We start from the raw sequence: 20,827 nt of genomic DNA on the forward strand, positions 1-20,827 counted from the left end.
AAAAAAAAAAAAGGAAAAATCGTCGATTTTTGAATTCATATAATATTATTAAAACATTAAAAGAGTAAATATCTCCACTTTTTTTGAATTAAATTTCTCTTCTGTATTTTTCTTTTTCAAAATTTTTAATTATTTTTTGAATCTTTAAAGATGATCCTCTTTGTCGTCAACAATTTTTCATATAATTATATATACATATATATATCAAAATTGAAGGATTGGTAAAAAAAAAAGTTTGAATTCATAAATAACATTAAAAGAATAAATGTCTCCACTTTCTAATTGAATATTAAATTTCTCTACTGTATTTTTCGAATCTTCGAAGATCATCTTCTTTGTCGTCAACAATTTTTCATATAATTATATATATATATAATCAAAATTGAAAGATTGCTAAAAAAAAAAAAAGAATCGTCGATTTTTGAACTCATATAATATTATAACATTAAAAGAGTAAATATCTCTGCTTTCTTTTGAATATTAACTATATTTATATTATTGACTATATTTTTCGAATCTTCGAAGATATTCTTTTCTTTCAACAATTTTTCATATAATTTTATATATATAAAAATATATATATAAAATCAAAATTGAAAGATTGCTAAAAAAAAAAAAGGAAGAATCGTCGATTTTTGAATTCATATTAAATAACATTAAAAGAGTAAATGTCTCCATTTTCTAATTGAATATTAAATTTCTCTTCTGTATTTTTCTTTTTCAAAATTTTTAATTATTTTTTGAATCTTTAAAGATGATCCTCTTTGTCGTCAACAATTTTTCATATAATTATATATACATATATATATCAAAATTGAAGGATTGGTAAAAAAAAAAGTTTGAATTCATAAATAACATTAAAAGAATAAATGTCTCCACTTTCTAATTGAATATTAAATTTCTCTACTATATTTTTCGAATCTTCGAAGATATTCTTTTCTTTCAACAATTTTTCATATCAATTTTTCTTTTCCAAAATTTTTAATTATTTTTCGAATCTTCGAAGATTATCTTCTTTGTCGTCAACAATTTTTCATATAATTATATATATAAAATCAAAATTGAAAGATTGCTAAAAAAAAAAAAAAGAAAAAATCGTCGATTTTTGAATTCGTATAACATTATAACATTAAAAGAGTAAATATCTCTACTTTCTTTTGAATATTAACATTAATAGTGATATGATGAATAATAAAATGAATAATAAAACATTAAAAGAGTAAATATCTCCACTTTTTTTGAATTAAATTTCTCTGTTGTATTTTTCTTTTTCAAAATTTTTAATTATTTTTTGAATCTTTAAAGATGATCCTCTTTGTCGTCAACAATTTTTCATATAATTATATATATAAAAATATATATATAAAATCAAAATTGAAAGATTGCTAAAAAAAAAAAGGAAGAATCGTCGATTTTTGAATTCGTATAACATTAAAAGAATAAATTGTCTTCACTTTCTAATTGAATATTAAATTTCTCTACTACTGTACTTTTCGAATCTTCGAAGATATTCTTTTCTTTCAACAATTTTTCATATCAATTTTATATATATAAAATCAAAATTGAAGGATTGCTAAAAAAAAAAAGTTCGAATTCATATTAAATAACATTAAAAGAGTAAATGTCTCCACTTTCTAATTGAATATTAAATTTCTCTTCTGTATTTTTCAAAGTTATTTTTCGAATTTTCCTCGAAGATCATCTTCTTCGTCGTCAACAATTATTCAAAACGATGGAGATTCGGCGCAACAAAGTCAAACAGGAATATATTATTCGCATTATTCGAATGCCTACGAATATCTGCGATACACGGTATTAAATATGTAAATTTCGAATGGGATGCTGATTCGAGCGATGGGGAGAGCCACAGCGACACGAATTATCGATTAGAATCGTGACGTTGTGGAGTAGAGGTGGAAAATCTATTCATTTCATTTTCCCGCCTTTTTTTTGAATTTTGAAATTTAGAGAAAGCGAAAAACGTTTTCGATTCTCTTCGTAAACGAAAAAGTTTCTTTTTCTTTTTTCTACTCGAAGAATTGTACAGAATTTATCTCGAAAATTTGTCCACTACGATGCTGATAAATTTCACCAATGGAATGGAACCAAGAAGCAAGAAAAATGACACGATTTTTTTTCAACTCCATAAAAGCTAAATGGAGGAACGAGTGTAAATCCAACTATGCCAGGAAATGGAACTGTGCTATAATTTTACTGTTACTTAAAGTATACAAGTTATTTCAACGTAATTACAATTAAATTACATATATATATATATATATATACATATAAAGAGAGAGAGAGAGAGAGAGAATTAAAAAAAATCAGAAATCAAAGAAAATTACTTTATTACAATTTTTCGAAATAATTATTAATAATATTAATAAGATTAAAAGATTAAATATTATTAATTAATAAGATTAATAAACTAAATTAATTCGATAATTATTTCATATTTCCAAAAATATCAAGTGTATTGCATCGAAACAATTGCCTCCTCAAGTCGGATCAATAAAAAAACGATTCCATTTCTCGATGAAAAAGAGTATTCTCAAAGAGTATTTCCATCAAATCGAAATCATCGAACTTACCCCTCCTCTCCCCCCCCCCTCCAAGCGTTCGAAATGGATGCTTTAATAGGATGATCCTACTTAACGAAATCCGCGAGATCTTGCTTAATAGAAGTGTCGTCGTCGCTAATCGATTATCGATACGATCGAAAAAACCGCAATTAAATCCCTTCCGTGACTCGAACGAGCGGCGAAAAATTGCTTGACGCGCGATCTATCGATCGTTCGCCGAACCATTCCCGATATTATTGTATTCCCGATCACGCGAATCCGCTTATCTCGTGGATCGAAACGACTGCGAATTCCCGAGACTTTTAAAAATATATATTTTTGATCAATAGATTAAGAGGAGGAAACGAAGAAAATGTGAGGGAAAGTCGGGGGCGAAAGGTCGCGGTCGCTATTTCAGAACGATTTATTCGAGACCGATTAAAGGTTCTTAAGGTGAGAAGGTGAGAATATATTTAACCATTAAAAGCGAGGGAAATTTTCTTTCGAAATGTTTCTTTAATTTATCGTTGAATCTTTTTCTTGTAGATTGTAGATTGTAATATTATAATTAGACTTGGTAAAGATACGTATACAATGCGCGTAATATAAATCTACAATTATAAATCTATTTTTTAATATGACGAAATAATTTCAAATTATTAGTATTCTTGAAATTAAAATAATAAGTAAAATTCGATTAAAAGAATTATTTCAAATCATTGTAAAAATTAATATTCATTTAATAATGAATGTTAAAAAAATTGGATATATTGAGTAATTAAATAATTAAAATTAAGAATGTATAATATTGAAATTTATTTATAAATAAAAAATTGAAATTATTAATAAAATAAAAATTTTTCAAAAAATTTAATTAATAAGTAATAATTAATTGTATATAAAATAATAAAAATTACGAATAATATTAATTTTGTTAATTATTGTTAATTGTTGTTAATTATTGTTTTGTTAATTATTAGTATTCTTGAAATTAAAATAATAAGTAAAATTCAATTAAAAGAATTATTTGAAATCATTGTAAAAATTAATATTCATTTAATAATGAATGTTAAAAAAATTGGATATATTGAGTAATTAAATAATTAAAATTAAGAATGAATATAATATTGAAATTTAGTTATAAATAAAAAATTAAAATTATTAATAAAAAATTTTTCAAAAAATTTAATTAATAAGTAATAATTAATTGTATATAAAATAATAAAAATTACAAATAATGTTTTGTTAATTCTTAATAATAAAATAAAATATTAATGAATTAAAAATTGTCCAGTAGAGGAAACTTTTATTTGGTTTATATCTCTTCATCTCTATTCATAGATACACGATTTTGTAAAACAAAAAAAAAGATACATAAAATCAGCTATTTTAAAAAAATAAAAATTATTAGTCTTTATATCGAATGCTGTGTATGGAGAGTATTTAAATTAATACTCAAAAGTAAATAAATAAATAAAAATATACATGTAGAAAAATAGGAAAGGAAATGAGAAGCTTGGAACGAAGCAAATGCAAGTAGTACGATCGCTCTATGAGCTGACCTCAGTCTGACCAACCGCGAATCGAACCAACTTTTCCCTAGTTCTCGATTCCAGATATCTGCTCTTTCGACACGAAACGCGACTATTTCCGAATCCTTGTAAATTTTATCGTGCTTTGGGCGGAAATATCCCAATTGTTATTCCATGCAAAATGGAAATGCAAAAGAAAGAAAGAATATGTGTGTCGACTAACATATTCAATTTATTCACAAAAATAGATTTGAATCGTTTGTTAATTGAAGATATAACATTCATTTTTCACTCTGAATGACGATTATATGATATCAAAAATGCATTGGAAAAAAAAAAAATTAATGACAAAACATGGAGCAAGAAAAATGAATGTGTGCTGATTATCGATCGGTAACAACGTTCATTTTCTGCTCTGTATCGATTAGTTGAAAATAAAAGTCTATTCACCGATTGAAATTAATATTGATGGATTATGGATCGAATGTAACATTCATTTTTCATTCTGAATGACGATTATATGACATCAAAAATGAATTGGAAAAAAAAAAATTAATGACAAAATTAATGGAGAAGAATAGCAAAAAATGAATGTGTGTTGATTATCGATCGGTAATAACGTTCATTTTCTGTATCGATTGTACAAATGGCAATAAAAATACATTCAAAATAATAATAATAATGAAAAAAGTAACAACGAAAACAATGTGAAAAGACATTTTTAATATTTCCAAATATGCAAAAAGATTCGTTTTACATTTTTTTTTTTTTTTGTAATTTCCATCTATCTTCCTAATTGGAGAGCAATTATAAATTCGATTGCTCCATTTTCGTTGCTCATTGCGATGGAGGCAATGATGGATTTAAATAGCCAACTATAGTTTACCAAAGCCAATTGTTCAAAATTGTTCCCGAGATTCTCGGGATTAACGATGAACTTTGGAATTCTTATCTGCAAAGCTCCAGCTGCCCTATTTTAATTCCCTGCGAACGAAATATGGGATTTCGATTTTCGCGCCATTTTTAACTCGTCGATTTTCTCGAATCCTTTCCATCCACTTGGAAATCGACCACATCGCGAATATAGAAAAAGACAAAGACTCTGGATTTTATAACAGAGGATATAGTAAACGTGATCGAGAATTCTACATGAAAATATCTGTCGAGAATTGTCGAGAATAAGAAGAAAATATTTTTCTCGATTTTTACATAATAATAGGTAATAAATAATCAGGAATCGAATATGCTCTTGAAATTTATTTTTCACCAATGCAAATCGAGAGTAAGAAGTGAAAACATTACAGAGAAAAGAAAAAGTGCAATCATTGTTGACATGGAGAAGATTTTCAATCGAAAATTATCGTATAAATATTTCCAAACAAAATCGCCAAAACGATCGAGAAATCGAGGAAGGAAAACGATTTTATCAAGTAGAAATATCGTTAACTTTTATACAACTGACCTTCTTCCGTGGAGGAAGAGGAAATTTATATCCGAAAAAAAAAAAGGGATCCGATCCTCCTCTTATCGCGTTTCCAACGTTTCCTCCTCGTCGTCGTCGAAACAATGAATATCCGAGAAGGAGACGGGAAAATTCCAGGCTTCGAATCGTCGTCTGCCGTTATCGATTATCTCTGCACGAAGGAACTGGATTCGAAAAGTCTTTTTTCCAAAGAAGCGAAAGAAATATCGGGGCGAAATGTGAGAAAAAGCGCCGCCGACTTTCGATGCGTTTGGGAACGACGACGATCAGCGAGAAGGAGGGGGGAAAAAAGTGAGAGAAATAACAATGAAATGAGCGCGTAATTAATCGATCCTTTGCGAATAATCATGAACAAATATACGAACGAATTTGCGCAACTTGCGATAAAACGTAATCGATATACAATTAACTTGTGAGATTCGTTGAAATAAAATGGTTATCCAGATTGATTGGATATCGAAACTTATTAACCAAACTTGTTTAATTTAAAGCAATTCGAAGCAAGAAAAGCTCAATTTTTTTTTCGCAGATACATCGTCTTCGCTTTTTGGAAAAAAATAAAAGATGAATTTTCTATAAATTTTTCGAGAGTAAAAAGAAAATTCCGCGTCCACGCAGAAATTCACAGGTTCATTTCTTTTAAAACACGAAACACAAGTAGAATGAGCAAGCAAAATCACCGTATTAATCTAATTCTAATTCGCCAACTTTTTTCTTCCTCCGTGTGTGTGAATTCACATCACAGAACATAGTTTGAAAATTATCGACATGGTCGAATGCGTCGTCGATACGTTTGCGAAGAATCGCAAGGGCCACGGGATTAAACGACACAGAAACTCGAACGAAACTACTCGCTTATCGCGCGTGAGCGCAATAAAGATTAGGTTTCCACGACAACCTTTCGACCAACGCGGCCCAGAGCGGATCCGGTATTGTTTCCGAGTGAGAAGAGCTCGATCGCCGTCGATTCCGAAACGGCGAGCAAATTGCTTTCAACAGAGAGAGAGAGAGAAAGAGAGAGAGAGAGAGAAAGAGAGAGAGAAAGAGAGCGCGCTTTTAGGAAATATCGCCTAACCTATCCGGAGAATGGAATGACAGAGGAATAAAAAGGAACAAAAGAAGAGCAGAAATAATTTTTAGATTTTTTCAGATTGTCGATACGAATTTGAAAATTTATGGAGATGGAAAGAAAGAGTGTAATATATAGTCAATGTATATAGTCAAGTTTTAAAATAATGTTTAATTTGTATTAAATTTATTACGCTAGAACTGTGTTATTTTTCTTGTTGCTGAAGGCAATGGATGTAGAATATAACGTAACGCTGTGTCTCTTATCTTTTAAGAAATATCAAAGTTGAAAGGAAAGTGGTTATCAGCAGTAATAACATTACTCTTTAAAGATGAGATCGATCAAAAAGGATGAGTCTCTTTGTTTGAATATATCGAAGCTTCAGTTAAATAATGAATTAAAGTTAAATTAAATTCTAATATATAAGATAATCAATGAAACAATTTTTCTTTATTTTTAATTTTCAATTTATCTATAATCTAATCTAATCTTTCGAAGTAGAATCAAAAATTAAAAAATTAAAAATTAAAAAAAGTATTAAAAGTTAACGTTAAAGAGAAGAAAGAAAGTTGAATAGAAAATGAAACCAGAATGGGAAAAATGATCGAAATTTTTAACTCGGGAAACGAAATGATCAAAGTGTGATTCGTCGCTTCGATATATACGTATATACACCAGGCTGGAAAAATTGATGGCAAAACCACCAGGTGTAAATCGAGAAACCAAAAGGCTCGGTTGGAAAATTGCCCAAACACGGAATTCTCGACGAGCAGCGTAACCAAGTTTTCTTTTTTCCAAAGGAAGGAGGACATATTCGATGCGGAAGAAGCCGCTCGATTTGAATATTTTATCTCTCTCGCCCAAGAAATTTCCTGGAGGGGGATGACAACTCATGCTTCCACTCTTTTATTTATATTTCTCGATTCTTTCGGACGGATTTCTCTTTTATTTCTGTGAATTTACGATTGTGACATTACGATTAATAGAATGAAATAAAAATCGTTTCGAGAATTCAATTTTCGAAATGGGATATTTAATATTTAATCACTTATAAACGGGACCTTAGTCTTAGAGAGACAGTTTTAGAAAAATTATAAGAAAGATCGTGACGATTCCATGGAAAATTTAATTTAGGATTGAAAAGGATAGAAAGGAATTGAAATATTACTGTGGAATATTTGTACTGCCAAGATTTAAATTTTTCATTTGGAGTAAATAAATCGATAAGTCAAAATTTATCTTAAAAACTTAATTTTCTTCGATCGACGATATTAATTGGGATATTTGTATTCTCGATTCAATAATGTTGATTAATCACAATTTTGTGGATTTTAAATATTTAAAAAAGATTAAAACGCTGTAGTGATATCAGTTACTTATCTTATATTCTTAGACTTTTAATTGGATCGAATAAATTAATATTGATAAAAAGAAAAGGATCATCTTCGATACGAAGAATGTTAATTAATTTAATAATATAATTTGTTACGCCAAACTCTCTATGCAAATACCTTATCTATTTTTTCGACTCGGTTTTGCTTTTTTTACTTTAAACCCGTTCCTATCCTTCCTTTTCGTTTCTACCTTCACGTTTTCTCCCTTATCTTATCTCTTCAATGTATATATATAAAACTTTAGTTCTACCTTCTCCACTAATTCTTCCACTAACTCTTTCCTTTTTTTTTCTCACTGGTACACGGGTTACCTTTACCTCTCCTTTTTCCCCTTATTTTTCTTGGATAAAAGATTCCCGGGGTTTGTTGGATCCCGTGCACGAGAATCATTCTTGAAAGCAAGTTTTCAATCCTGGCACGGCTTATCTTTGCAACTCCGTGTTCCTGCTTCATCTTGTATACATATGTATATATATATATATATTCCTTTATATATTCCAGGAAAATATATATTCAACCGAGAGAAGGAATGGGAATGAAAAATGGACTCGAAGAACCCATGCGGTGCCAAAAAAAAAAAAAAATGAAAAAATGAAATAAAAAATAGACTGAGTAGACGCGATGCAAAGATTAAACGCGAGGTTATGTATTTCGTAACGAAATGAAAAAACGTCTTTTGCAAAAAAAAAAAAAAGAGAAGAAACATTGGTGTAAATTTTTTATCAATTTCTCCGAGAGAGAAAAAGAAAGAAAAAGAGAAAGAGAGAGAGGAGAGAAAAACCCTTTGAAAATTAATCGAATATCTATGTATCTGCGCGCTTAACTATCCATCGCTTAACGATACTCGGCCTTCGGTGTTTCAATTATGAATATTTCAAAGTTGTTGCAAACAACGGAGCGGGAGGAACAACATAACGCCGGTAATGAATGCATTATGGATAAAGGAGAGAGGGCAAGAAGGGGGGGCAAAAATTTTTTTATCAACACGTTCAACAAAGATGTGAACGCGCCGTTCGGAAAATTCATATTTTATGGCGGCTGACGTGAACGTACGCGTTATGGAGTTTTCTTATCACATGATGGATGAATATAACGCGTCATGGAGATTTTCAATCTTATGGCGGATGGCGTGAACGTATACGTCACGAAGATTTTCCATTTTATGGCGTCATGGAAATTTCTTATCTCATGGCGTCATGGAAATTTGTTATCTTATGGCGTCATGGAAATTTCTTATCTTATGGCGTTATGGAAATTTCTTATCTTATGATGTCATAGAAATTTCTTGTCTTATGGTGTTATGGAAATTTCTTATCTTATGGCGTCATGAAAATTTCTTATCTTATGGCGTTATGGAAATTTCTTATCTTATGGCGTCATGGAATTTTCTTATCACATGATGGATGAATATACGCGTCATGGAGATTGTCTATTTTATGGCGTCATGGAAATTTCCTATCTCATGGTGTCATGGAAATTTCTTATCTTATGGCGTTATGGAAATTTCTTATCTTATGGCGTCATGGAGTTTTCTTATCATATGACGGATGAACATACGCGTTATGGAGATTTTCAATCTTATGGCGGATGGCGTGAACGTATACGTCACGAAGATTTCCTATTTTATGGCATCATGGAAATTTCTTATTTTATGGCGTCATGGAGTTTTCTTATCATATGACGGATGAACGTACGCGTTATGGAGATTTTCAATCTTATGGCGGATGGCGTGAATATATACGTCACGAAGATTTCCTATTTTATGGAAATTTGTTATCTTATGGCATCATGGAATTTTCTTATCACATAACGGATGAATATACGCGTCATAGAGATTATCTATTTATGGCGGATGACGTGAACGTATACGTCACGAAGATTGTCTATTTTATGGCATCATGGAAATTTCCTATCTCATGGCGTCATGGAAATTTCTTATCTTATGGTGTCATGAAAATTTTTTATCTTATGGCGTTATGGAAATTTCTTATCTTATGGCGTCACGAGTTTTCTTATCACATGACGGATGAACGTATGCATCATGGAGATTGTCTATTTTATGGCGTCATGGAAATTTCCTATCTCATGGCGTCATGGAATTTCTTATTTTATGGCGTCATGGAAATTTCTTATCTTATGGCATCATGGAAATTTCTTATCTTATGGCGTTATGGAAATTTCTTATCTTATGGCGTCATGGAAATTTTCTATCTTAATAAACGTCATGGAAAGATTTCTTATTTTATAATACGAATATATATGCGTTATAAATTCTTCTCTTTTAAAAGAAAATTCGTAAAACGAAAAGGGATTTCTTTTTTTTAAATATTCGATTTCTCCTCCTTTACGCGTTATCGAAAATTATGATATCGAAAATAAAAACAAATTGAATGATTTTTATTAAAAATTATCATTATATTTCACGGATTCCTATGGATCTCGAAGATTTCGTTAAATTTTTGAATATACTTCAAAGATATCAATAAGACATATTCAGAATACTTGTAACTCGACTGAATATTCGACATTTGAACAAATATCAAGTAACACCTGATTAAAGAAAAAATAGAAACTACTCGAATATTATCGATAAGAAACGAATCACGTCATTACGATTTCGCAAAAATCGAATAAATTCAACAAACATTGGAACAACTCGTGAAATATATTTCCTCTCCTTTCAATCCTCTTTCCAGTTCCCCTTTCCAATTCTTCATTGTCTCTTCCTCTCCCCCTCTCTAACTAGAGAAACGTTCTCCTCCACCAATTCTTCCGAATTCCGTTGTTTGCGCAGAGAGTATCGGTGGTCGCTCCGATTACACGAAGCGTATTTTTGATCGAACGATCGAGGAAGAGGGAGGAGGGGGGCAGTCACTCGGTGGACAAGTCGAACGGAATCGAATAAATCTTGCGGCTGCACTCTGCGATCGACGCTCGATGAACGTGTGCCAACGTTAAAAAGAGGGAAGGAAACTGCTTCTCTTCTCCTCGGGAAAAAGAAGAGGAGGTGATCGATTGGTAGATTCGAGGTACGATTGAAAGAAAAAGCTTCCTTTCCTCTCCTCTCTTCTCCTCTCCTTTCCTCTTCTCTTCTCTCTTTTCCTTTCCTTTTTTTTCCTCTCCTCTTCTCTCCTTTCCTTTCCTTTCCTCTCCTTTCGTTTGCTTTTCTTTTCTCTTCTCTCCTCTCCTTTCCTTTCCTTTTCTTTTCTCTTCTCTCCTCCCCTTTTCTCTCTTTTCCTCTCCTTTCCTTTTCTTTTCTCTGCTCTCCTCTCCTTTTCTCTCCTCTCCTTTTCTTTCCTTTCCTTTCCTTTCTTCTCCTTTCCTCTTCTCTTCTCTCCTCTCCTTTTCTCTCCTTTCCTCTCCTTTCCTNTTCCTCTTCTCTCCTTTCCTTTTCTTTCCTTTCCTCTTCTTTCCTCTCCTTTCCTCTTCTCTCCTTTTCTCTCCTTTCCTCTCCTCTTCTCTCTTTTCCTTTCCTTTATTCTCCTCTTCTTTCCTCTTCTCTCCTTTCCTTTCCTTTCCTCTCCTTTCCTTTCATTTTCTTTTCTCTTCTCTCCTCTCCTTTTCTCTCCTTTCCTCTCCTTTCCTTTCCTTTTCTTTTCTCTTCTCTCCTCTCCTTTTCTCTCCTCTCCTTTCTTTTTCTTTCCTCTTCTCTTCTTTCCTTTCCTTTTCTTTCCTCTTCTCTCTTTTCCTTTCCTTTCTTCTCCTCTTCTTTCCTCTTCTCTCTTTTCCTTTCCTTTCCTTTCCTCTTCTTTCCTCTCCTTTCCNTCATTTTCTCTCCTCTCTTTTCCTCTCCTTTCCTCTTCTCTCCTTTCCTTTTCTTTCCTTTCCTCTTCTTTCCTCTCCTTTCCTCTTCTCTCCTTTTCTCTCCTTTCCTCTCCTCTTCTCTCTTTTCCTTTCCTTTCTTCTCCTCTTCTTTCCTCTTCTCTCCTTTCCTTTCCTTTCCTCTTCTTTCCTCTTCTCTCCTTTCTTTTCCTTTCCTCTCCTTTCCTTTCCTTTTCTCTTCTCTCCTCTCCTTTTCTTTTCTCTCCTTTCCTCTCCTTTTCTCTCCTCTCCTTTCCTCTCTTCTCCTCTCCTCTCCTTTGAGGATCTGGACGCGTAAAAGATAAATGTTAACGACTGCCTTCCTCTGCTGCTCGTATTCTTGCGTATCGAGGCGAGCATATCGAGTTGATTGGACGTTGATCGATGATGATGTCCGCGAGATCTCGTTGCGCTTTATTTTCGATTTGCGTTTCGAGCATCTCTGCGTGTTTCATTTTTCACGAGCGCGTGTCGGAAATCTCGAAGGTCGTGTTCGATGCTCGTCGAATACGTCGAACCTCGATCCCTGATAAATGTAAATAAATCTTGGAAACGAGATTTCTTTCGTGTATCGCGACAAGTTGAAGGAGTTACTTGAAAAAAACTTTTACAAAAGTTGAAGGTTTATTTTGTGAACGTAATTTTTATCGTGGCTCATCTGGGAAAGCTTGTGAATATTTTTGAATATTTATTTCGAGTTAGAGGAAGATTGAAACGGAGTAGAAGTTTTGATAAACGAGAGATGATATATCTTGATCTCCATTGTGAATGAATGCAAAAGTTATTATTGCATTGAAATTAAATTTTGAGAGTCTTGAAGAGTCTCGAATTCGAATGTCTATTCTTCATTTTGGTTCTCTTAAGAAAAATAGTAGGGGCAACGTGTCATTTTTCTCCTCGTAGTTTCACCATGGAAAGCTTTTCCATCGTCTTAACCGTAACTCTTACGTGTAAAAGCGCTTTTATCCTCTCCATCGTGCGTTATTACCTATGCACCTACAATTTAATGCCTCGTTGAGGTCGTGAATAAAAACGTGGAAAGCTTGGTATCGTCGTAACTAATTAACAAAATTCATTCAAATGATAAAAATATCCGAAATATATTTTAATTTCTTTTTCACAAATTTCCACAAATTTTCGAAGGACGAAATTCGTCATCTCGTGAATCATCCATTCTGTCACTGGTTAAAACATGAACTTGCAAATTCTGGACTCGTGGGGGAGGCGCGTCCCTCCCCAAGGAAATTATTTAGACAAAGAAATAATAAGGGGTCGAATATCGAAATTCGAGAGATAAATATTTATGATTTATATGATTTATATGATGTTTCGATTTCCATATAACATTTCAATTTCTGTTATCGTTATTATTCTCTATACGTGACATTCCGTACAATTTTGCCATCGAATCCTCACTATTTATATATTCACAACAGCCAATATTTTATTTATTTTTTATTTTTTATTATTAATTAGTTATTTATTTATTTATTTTATTTATTTTGCAACTCGAGAGAGTTTCAATATCGTCCAAATCGAATTCGCAATGAATTTCGAGAAGATTCCGTCTTTAATTTGTTTCTTATATTTCTCGTCGAAAGAAAATTATCGACTGGGAATCTTATCGATCGCAAAAAATAAATTTCATCACGAATGATTCGCAAGTATTTCGGGGGGAAAGCAAGAGTCGAGAAGCAAGATATATTTGCCAGGGAATCGCGACATTGGAGGAGGTTGCCCAGTTTTCGTTTCCGCAAACTGCTCGCAAATATTTGCCGTCGAATCTCTCCGGTTCGATTCTCGGTCGATAAACAATCGACTCGGTCGATAAACAATCGGCTCGGTCGATAAACAATCGGACGAAAATTGAAATTGCAAGTTTTTGCCGGGTTATAAATCGTTCGATCCCCGATATTTCAAACGAATCATCTCGACAACGCGCGTATCTAATAACAAAGTATGAAAATTCTTAATCTCTCCATTAACTCTCGGTCGCCACTTTGAGTTGACTCTCCACTGGGATTGTTGTGGCAACTTGAACGGCGACAATATTTATTTATGTTTGATTTTTTTAGAATACCGCTTCTTAAAAAATAAGAATAATAGATAGTGAATGTAAAAATTGAAGATATCGCAGAAGACACGGAAAATTCCAAATCCAGAGAATTGGAAAATATATCTTTTATAGAATCGCAAGTATCTTCGAATATAATAAATTATATGAATATAATGAACCATTAGATTTTTTTAAACTATTTTTTCTTGATGAACTTATTAATGAAATAGTGCGCAAAACAAATGAAGAAAAAGTATTTGCCCTGACAAACCGAGGATGCATCTTGGTAATTGGCTTCATAAAATATCACACAAAACAACAATATAGATTTTAATATTCGATAAATTTAATCTTTACATGTAAAGATACGTAAAATATTAAAATACAAAAGTTTTATGCGTTAATTGTGAAATCATATTATAAATTAGCTGTAAGAAATTCCACCGAAATAGGTCCAAGTCTGGAATTGCTGGTTCTAAGCGAAACAGGCCTGGAGTGCAAAGGGTTAATTTTTGAAATCTAGTAGTAATGAAGAAAATTTAATAAATGACACGTGAAAATGGAAGGAGAAAATATTTGGAACAAACGTTTACCCAGGAACAAAAGATTTCTGAAACTGTTCCCTTTTTCTTTTATAATTCCATATATTTTTCCATACATTTACCATAGATAAAATCGTACATGCTTGCACATCAACTAGTTGAAATTACCTTTCATTTCGATAATTTAATAATATTACACGAGAAATATTAAAATTTATTCGAACATGTTTTAATTACAAATATAATAATTAAATAAATAAATAAAATATTTATTAATAAAATAATGTACTTGAAGTAACTTTGTTATTTCTTTCTCTGTTGCAGAATTATTTGTTATAAATTGAAAGAAAAAAACAGCGAGGGTTAATATTAAGAGAGAGTGATTCTTACCAGTCGAAGAAGTTCCAGAGGCAGGTGAACATGGCGACGATGGCGCATCGAACGACAACAATGGCTGAATTCAATTCACTCGAGTCGCTCGATCTCTTTTCGCATCACATTTTTCACGCAACAACCGCCCCCCACCGTCGCATTCGTCTACCCCCCCAACCAGATTTTCTCATCACATCCCAAGTTGCAAACAATTTTCACACACGAAACTAGGAACTTTGCACTTATGATACACCGATAACATACACGAAAAAATTGCGTTACTCCATATCTATCGATATCTAGTTGGTTCTATCGAGCCTCAAGTTACGTCTGTTACGAATGTCCTGGAAGACGAGACGTAAATTATTTCCATCTAGAAGAATATTATTCTCGATTTATTACGAATCTTAGAGACGAAAGAGATGATCGGAGGGAAGTCATATTTCGTTCCTATTTTCCATTATTCGAAAGTAAGAATCTCGTAAGAAAAGGTAAAATGAGAAAATGGAATTTCACTCGATTTTTTTTTTTTTTGTACTTTTTAATAGCTAATCTACTTCGAAGCCAGAACGTTCAGAATAAAGATCACTTCTAGTCGTTTCGTTTAATTTTGTTAAGGTAGACACATCTTGCTCATTTTTATTCATCGTTACTTTAATATATGTTGGGATTGATTGATAATATCAAAGTAATTTTCTCTATTCGATAACGTTTTTCAAACACGTTATTTCGTTTTCCAAAATTCTCCATCGAATACCACTCCTCGACAAGAATATATTCCATCTCTTATTATTATCAACAACAGGCTAAATCCTTTCGATATCCCAAATATCCGATAATATAATAAATAATAATAAAATAAATAAAAATAATAAAATAAAAATAATAACCTTTTAATATAATACACTTTTCAAATATGTTCAAACTCGATTTCTTCTTCGAAAACTTTTATAACCTCTCTCTTTGTAACATTCGAGCACAACTCGAGGCGACCCGAGAGGGCGCCAAGGAAGTTTAAGAAAATGGCGGATGCGTCTCTCTCTCTCTCTCTTTACGGGGAGGGGTGGGGAGAGAGGCAAAATTGCATTGTCCTCGAACGAGCTGTTTGTCATAGGAATCATGGCCCAGGAGACCTTGCCCTGGCAATTTGTCAGGTTAATTCGGGATCGCGGAATTGCAAATTAACCGTCCGTCTTTTCTCCGCGAGATATGTAATCTCGCCGCTAACGCAAACAGTCGGAGGGGAAATTGCATACGTAGCGGCGCGTATACCCCGCCTGCTTTATTAGCTTTTCACGAGCTCGCGTTTACGTTTTCACGGCGCAATTCTCCATCCACTTTTCTCCTTTTCTTCGCGTCCTCCAATTCCTTCTTAACCGGAAATTATAATAATCGATCATTTTTTAAGTCATTTGATAGATTCTCGAGTTAAATGGTCTGGTTTATTAGGATTAGCTGTTCATCAATATTCTTATAATTATTAATCTTATATGAACAATCTTAAACTCCAAATAAATTAATTAAAATCTATTATTAATCGTAATATTCCATATCCCCCCAACTTTAATATAATAGATGCTAAAATTATTGATCAAAGACTACTTTATGTAGTTTAGTTTCTTTTTTTTTAGATTAAAATTATTTCGAGTAAAGAAGAAAATTAATTTTTAATAATAAAAAAAAAAAAAAATTGGAAAACACTGATATCGTTTTATTTTACTCAACACAAATTATCGAAAATATTGTAACGATGTCTTTTACGTTTCTGAAGAGATCGATCCGAAATTAATTTTTAAAATCGTATTTTATTTTAATTTCCTTCGCAAGAAATATTGATTAATAAAGATAAGTTAAAGAGTATTGGTTATATAATTTTTTTTAAAGATGTTTGCATTGGAACATATTTATTAAAAATGTTAAATCGATTTTAAGACATTTGTAAAATTCCAAATATTATATATATACATAATTGTAAATTGCGAGGCAGACAGTAAAGATTTCAATAATAAATTACGCGAATAATCCAGATGTATCATTATAACTATTTCGCGAAGATAAAAACGTTTTACGATGATACGTTGAACGATGCGATATGCAAATTCGAAACACGCGCTCATTTGCATAATAACGCGTGAACGTAACGAAACGCGTGTACCTGTAGAATGAGACGCGAGAACGAGACGAAAAAGCGCGACATCGTTCCAAAAAAATATTTAAACAAGACTAAAAATGAAAGCAAAATTGAAAAAAAGATCATAAAAGAACATATCACATGTTTTCTCGTTTCTTAAAATATTTAAAAAATGAAAAATCACGAATTACTTCGATTGTCGAGAAAAGAAACATATTTTTCTATAATTCTTCAAATAATTTTCATGTCACGGGTTTATTTTTCTCTCATCCATATACTCGTTCTCGTCTTTTTTCTTTTTAAATTTCCAAATTTTCAAATGTCACAAATTATTCTCAATAATTATTATCCTCATTACCATTTCTCCATAATTCATTTCCATATTTCGAATGAACTTCGTTAAAATGCTCGAAAATTAATATGCTTGAAAATTTCCATTCCCAACGAACAGCCTGTTTTTTGAAAATATATATATATAGCATATGCACTCGTAAATTGGTTTCCAGGTTCCAGTGAGGTAGTAAATAAGAGGAGCGAGTGTCGTCAATAGCTTAAGTACCGGCTTAATTGGACGATTAAAAGGACGAGAGAAAGGAAAATCCAATACGGGAAGGGAATAACGGGGGAGATGGCAACACTGGCCGTCACGAGTTTGTCGTTTTGCTTTCTCTCCGCGATGCGAATATCTTTTCCTCTCTCTCTCTCTCTCTCTCACCAAATGTAGAGTAAAACTGCAATTGCTAAACGCTGTTTCCGTGTCGCGTTACATCGCTCCATGGCGAATAATCGGAGGATAATGGAGGAAGATATAGGAAACGAAACAACAGTGGAACAGTTGAAACGCGAGTAAGAACTTTTGTTATTCGATTTGAATAGCGATCCAAATGAAACGAAAGAAATAATATGAGAATGGATTATACCGTATTGAGTATTTTGTGGAAATATTTTTCCATCTTATCACGATCTTTTTCTTTTTTTTTTTTTTTTTAATTCTTTGTAACGTACTTGAATAATTAGAAAATTTTTAATTTTTCTCAAATCAAAGACAGATTAGGAGGATAAGATAATTAAAATTAATGTTGTTCTTGATATATTTATGAAATATCTAATATACAAAAATATCCTGTCTCCTTTATTCGATGCAAACTTAAATTGTTTATAATTTAATAAGCATTTCGATCGATATTTTTTTTTTATCTTTGAAAGAGATCCCATAAATAAATATATTTAACAGGGGATTTGATTCAATTGAATTAATGAAAGTTAGAAAAATCGTCACATCCTCCCTCTCCAAAAAAAAAAACCTCCCAGCGTGTCATTTCGCACGCGCCTATTTCTCCACCGCCCATTCTTTTTTCTCTTCACAGTAAAACCGCGCTTAAACGTCTCGCCGAGCAATATGTCGAGGCGAGGCGTGGGGCGGACAGCTGTGCACGCGGGCGATTTGAAAAAAGCACTTCGCACAAAAGGCGAAGAAACATCGAAGCGAGAACAATGTGTATGTATGTGAGAGAGAGAGAGAGAGTCAAGCGGTGGGGATGGAAGAGATCAGCAAGGTCAATGGCGAACCATCTCGCGCGCCATCTCTTTTTAACGCGGCGCGCGTGCCACGCGATTACCCATTCGCTTCCGTTCGCTCGTAGCCCACTGTGCTCGTTCCACTCCATGGACGGAATGAAGAGGAGAGGAAAGGAGATTCGTTGGAAAGGTGAGTAGGGGTGGGGCGAGGAAACAATGGTCGGCAAACAGCCGTTCAAATTCTGTTTTTCACCGTGTTTCCCCTCATTTTAATTTGGTTAGATTTGGAAAAAATTTAAGCTGAACGGTGAAGTGCTCCCCCGTTTAACTCGAATCCCACTCTTTGTTGTTTTTTTCCGAGGATAGAGAGAAAAGGAGATAGAATAGTGATGATGGAATCGAACGAATATTTACGGAAGAAAGATAAAGAGTGGAACAGCAGTTCCAATCGATTCTCTCTTTTTAGATGTTTCTACATTTTGATTGGGATTTGGAAAAAATTTGGTTTAAAGTGTTTCTGATTCGATAATGGATCGAGGCAAAGAGAAAAGGATAGAAGTGTGTCGAAAGGCGATGAAAAATATCGACAGGATACGTGGAGCTATTTAGATAATTCTAATCTTAATTGGTATTTTAGTGCCAGCAAAAGATATTTCTTTAAGCTGGTATTTCTGTTTCAATGATGAATCGAGGAAAAGAGAAAAGAATTAGAGGCGCGTTAAAAGAGCGAATATGTGGAAGGCAATGCTGAATATTAATCGATTTTAAACGTTTTTAAACGTTTCTCGATTTTTATCGGGATTTGAGATTTGGAAGCTATTATAAAATACTCGTTTAGCTTCAAAGGTAGAAGCGCGAATGTGGAATTAGAATGAAGAGTGGCGGAAATAATGCCGTTCGAATCCTGTTTTTAGATTTTTCCCGATTTTAATTAGGATTACTCGCCTAGCTCGTTTCTGCTTCGTGTGTGCGCGCTTCGAAAAAGATAGAAACGCGTCAAAAGAGTGAATGTATAATGAAATATATAAAATTAGAATTAAGAATTAAGAATAAGAAATAATATTGACCAATCGTTCGATTCTCTTTTTAGATGTGTTTTCCCGATTTTAATTAAGATTTGAGATTTGAAACTACTCTAATTGAATACTCGCTTAACTCGTTTCTGCTCTGTGCTTTGTGCTTCGAAGATGGATGGAGAAAAAAAGGTAGAAACGTGTCGAAAGGATGAATGGGGAGGAAAGGTGATGGAACCGATCGCGGATATTTGCGGAATCGATTCTCTCTTTTTAGATTTTAATTGGGATTCGGAAAAAGTGTCTCTTTAAGGGATGAAAGAAAGTGTTCGCTTAGCTCGCTTCTCGCTTCGCCTGTGCTTAGATTGAGAAGAAAAGAGATAGAAAAGGGTGAATGAAGGAAGAGGGATAAGGAGGGTGGCGGATAGAAACGAGTTGGTAATAAAGTGGCGTGAGGAACGAGGAAACGCAAAATTATATATTCGTGCTTCTTCATTTTTTCTCTCTTCTCTTTTTTCGAAAATTCTCCTCGATTTTATAATGCTTTTTTCCCAGACGTGAATAATTTTTTTTTTTTATAGAGAATGAATAGCTTCGTTGATTCGGTTTGATTTATTGTTAGATCGTGAGATTTTTCTCATACGATTAAAATAAAGACGAGATAATCTCCTCGTTCCTTTCGTTCTATAAAAATGTCTTTGAATTTTTAAATATCTTTGGCATGGATGAATTGTTAACTTTTTATAGAGAATATTGTATATTTATAAAAATGTATAATTCTGATTAAAAAAAAAAAAAAAAGAAACTTGAGAGATTTTCTACGTCAAATGGCCATTTAAATTAAAAAAAAAAATTTTAAAATTAGGTATAATCGTTTTGATATTTCCAATCAAAGAATCCGATATTAAATCCTTGAATGATTTATTGCGATCTCGATTTATTTTTCACGAGTCTTTCGAATTGGCCTTCTCTCGAACCCCTGAATATTTCAAGTGTTTATTTCCGATTGAACTTGCTCCATCTTCTCCCCTTGACCTCTTCATTTTATATAAAAAAAAAAACCCTAACCTTTCTCGTATTCTTACCTTCCGATCGAAACGTAACTTTGATCCCTCTACCTTTTCGATTTAATTTTATCCACGAAGTTTTAAGATCGAAAGCAAAATTTTGAAAACGAAACAAATTGTTAAAAAGAACTCTGATTAATTAGTTTTTATACATACTTATTATACTGATATAAAAATACAATGAAAAATAATAACCACTAACCTTTCTCGCATTCTTCCGATCGAAAACTTCGATCTAATTTTATCCACGAAGTTTTAAGATCGAAAATTTTTAATTGTTGGAAAAAT

General features: G+C 32.5%; 1 protein-coding gene across 8 annotated transcripts in view; it reads right to left on the reverse strand.

The window, feature by feature from the left end:
* Window positions 1-20,827, reverse strand: part of LOC122718717 — a 226,721-nt gene that overhangs the window by 101,659 nt on the left and 104,235 nt on the right. Inside the window, exon 1 of one of the 8 annotated variants that reach the window (XM_043943999.1) lies at window positions 14,829-15,099. The exons of the other annotated variants lie outside the window; for them this stretch is intronic. Within the exon in view, the coding sequence (XP_043799934.1) occupies window positions 14,829-14,860 (32 nt within the window). The 5' untranslated portion in view covers window positions 14,861-15,099. Of the gene's footprint in view, window positions 1-14,828; window positions 15,100-20,827 lie in introns of those variants that run through there. 8 annotated transcript variants of the gene reach the window in all.

Source organism: Apis laboriosa, unplaced genomic scaffold, assembly GCF_014066325.1.
Source record: "Apis laboriosa isolate Shangri-la unplaced genomic scaffold, ASM1406632v1 scaffold68_cov148, whole genome shotgun sequence".
In the NCBI taxonomy this organism is placed as follows: Eukaryota; Metazoa; Arthropoda; class Insecta; order Hymenoptera; family Apidae; genus Apis; species Apis laboriosa.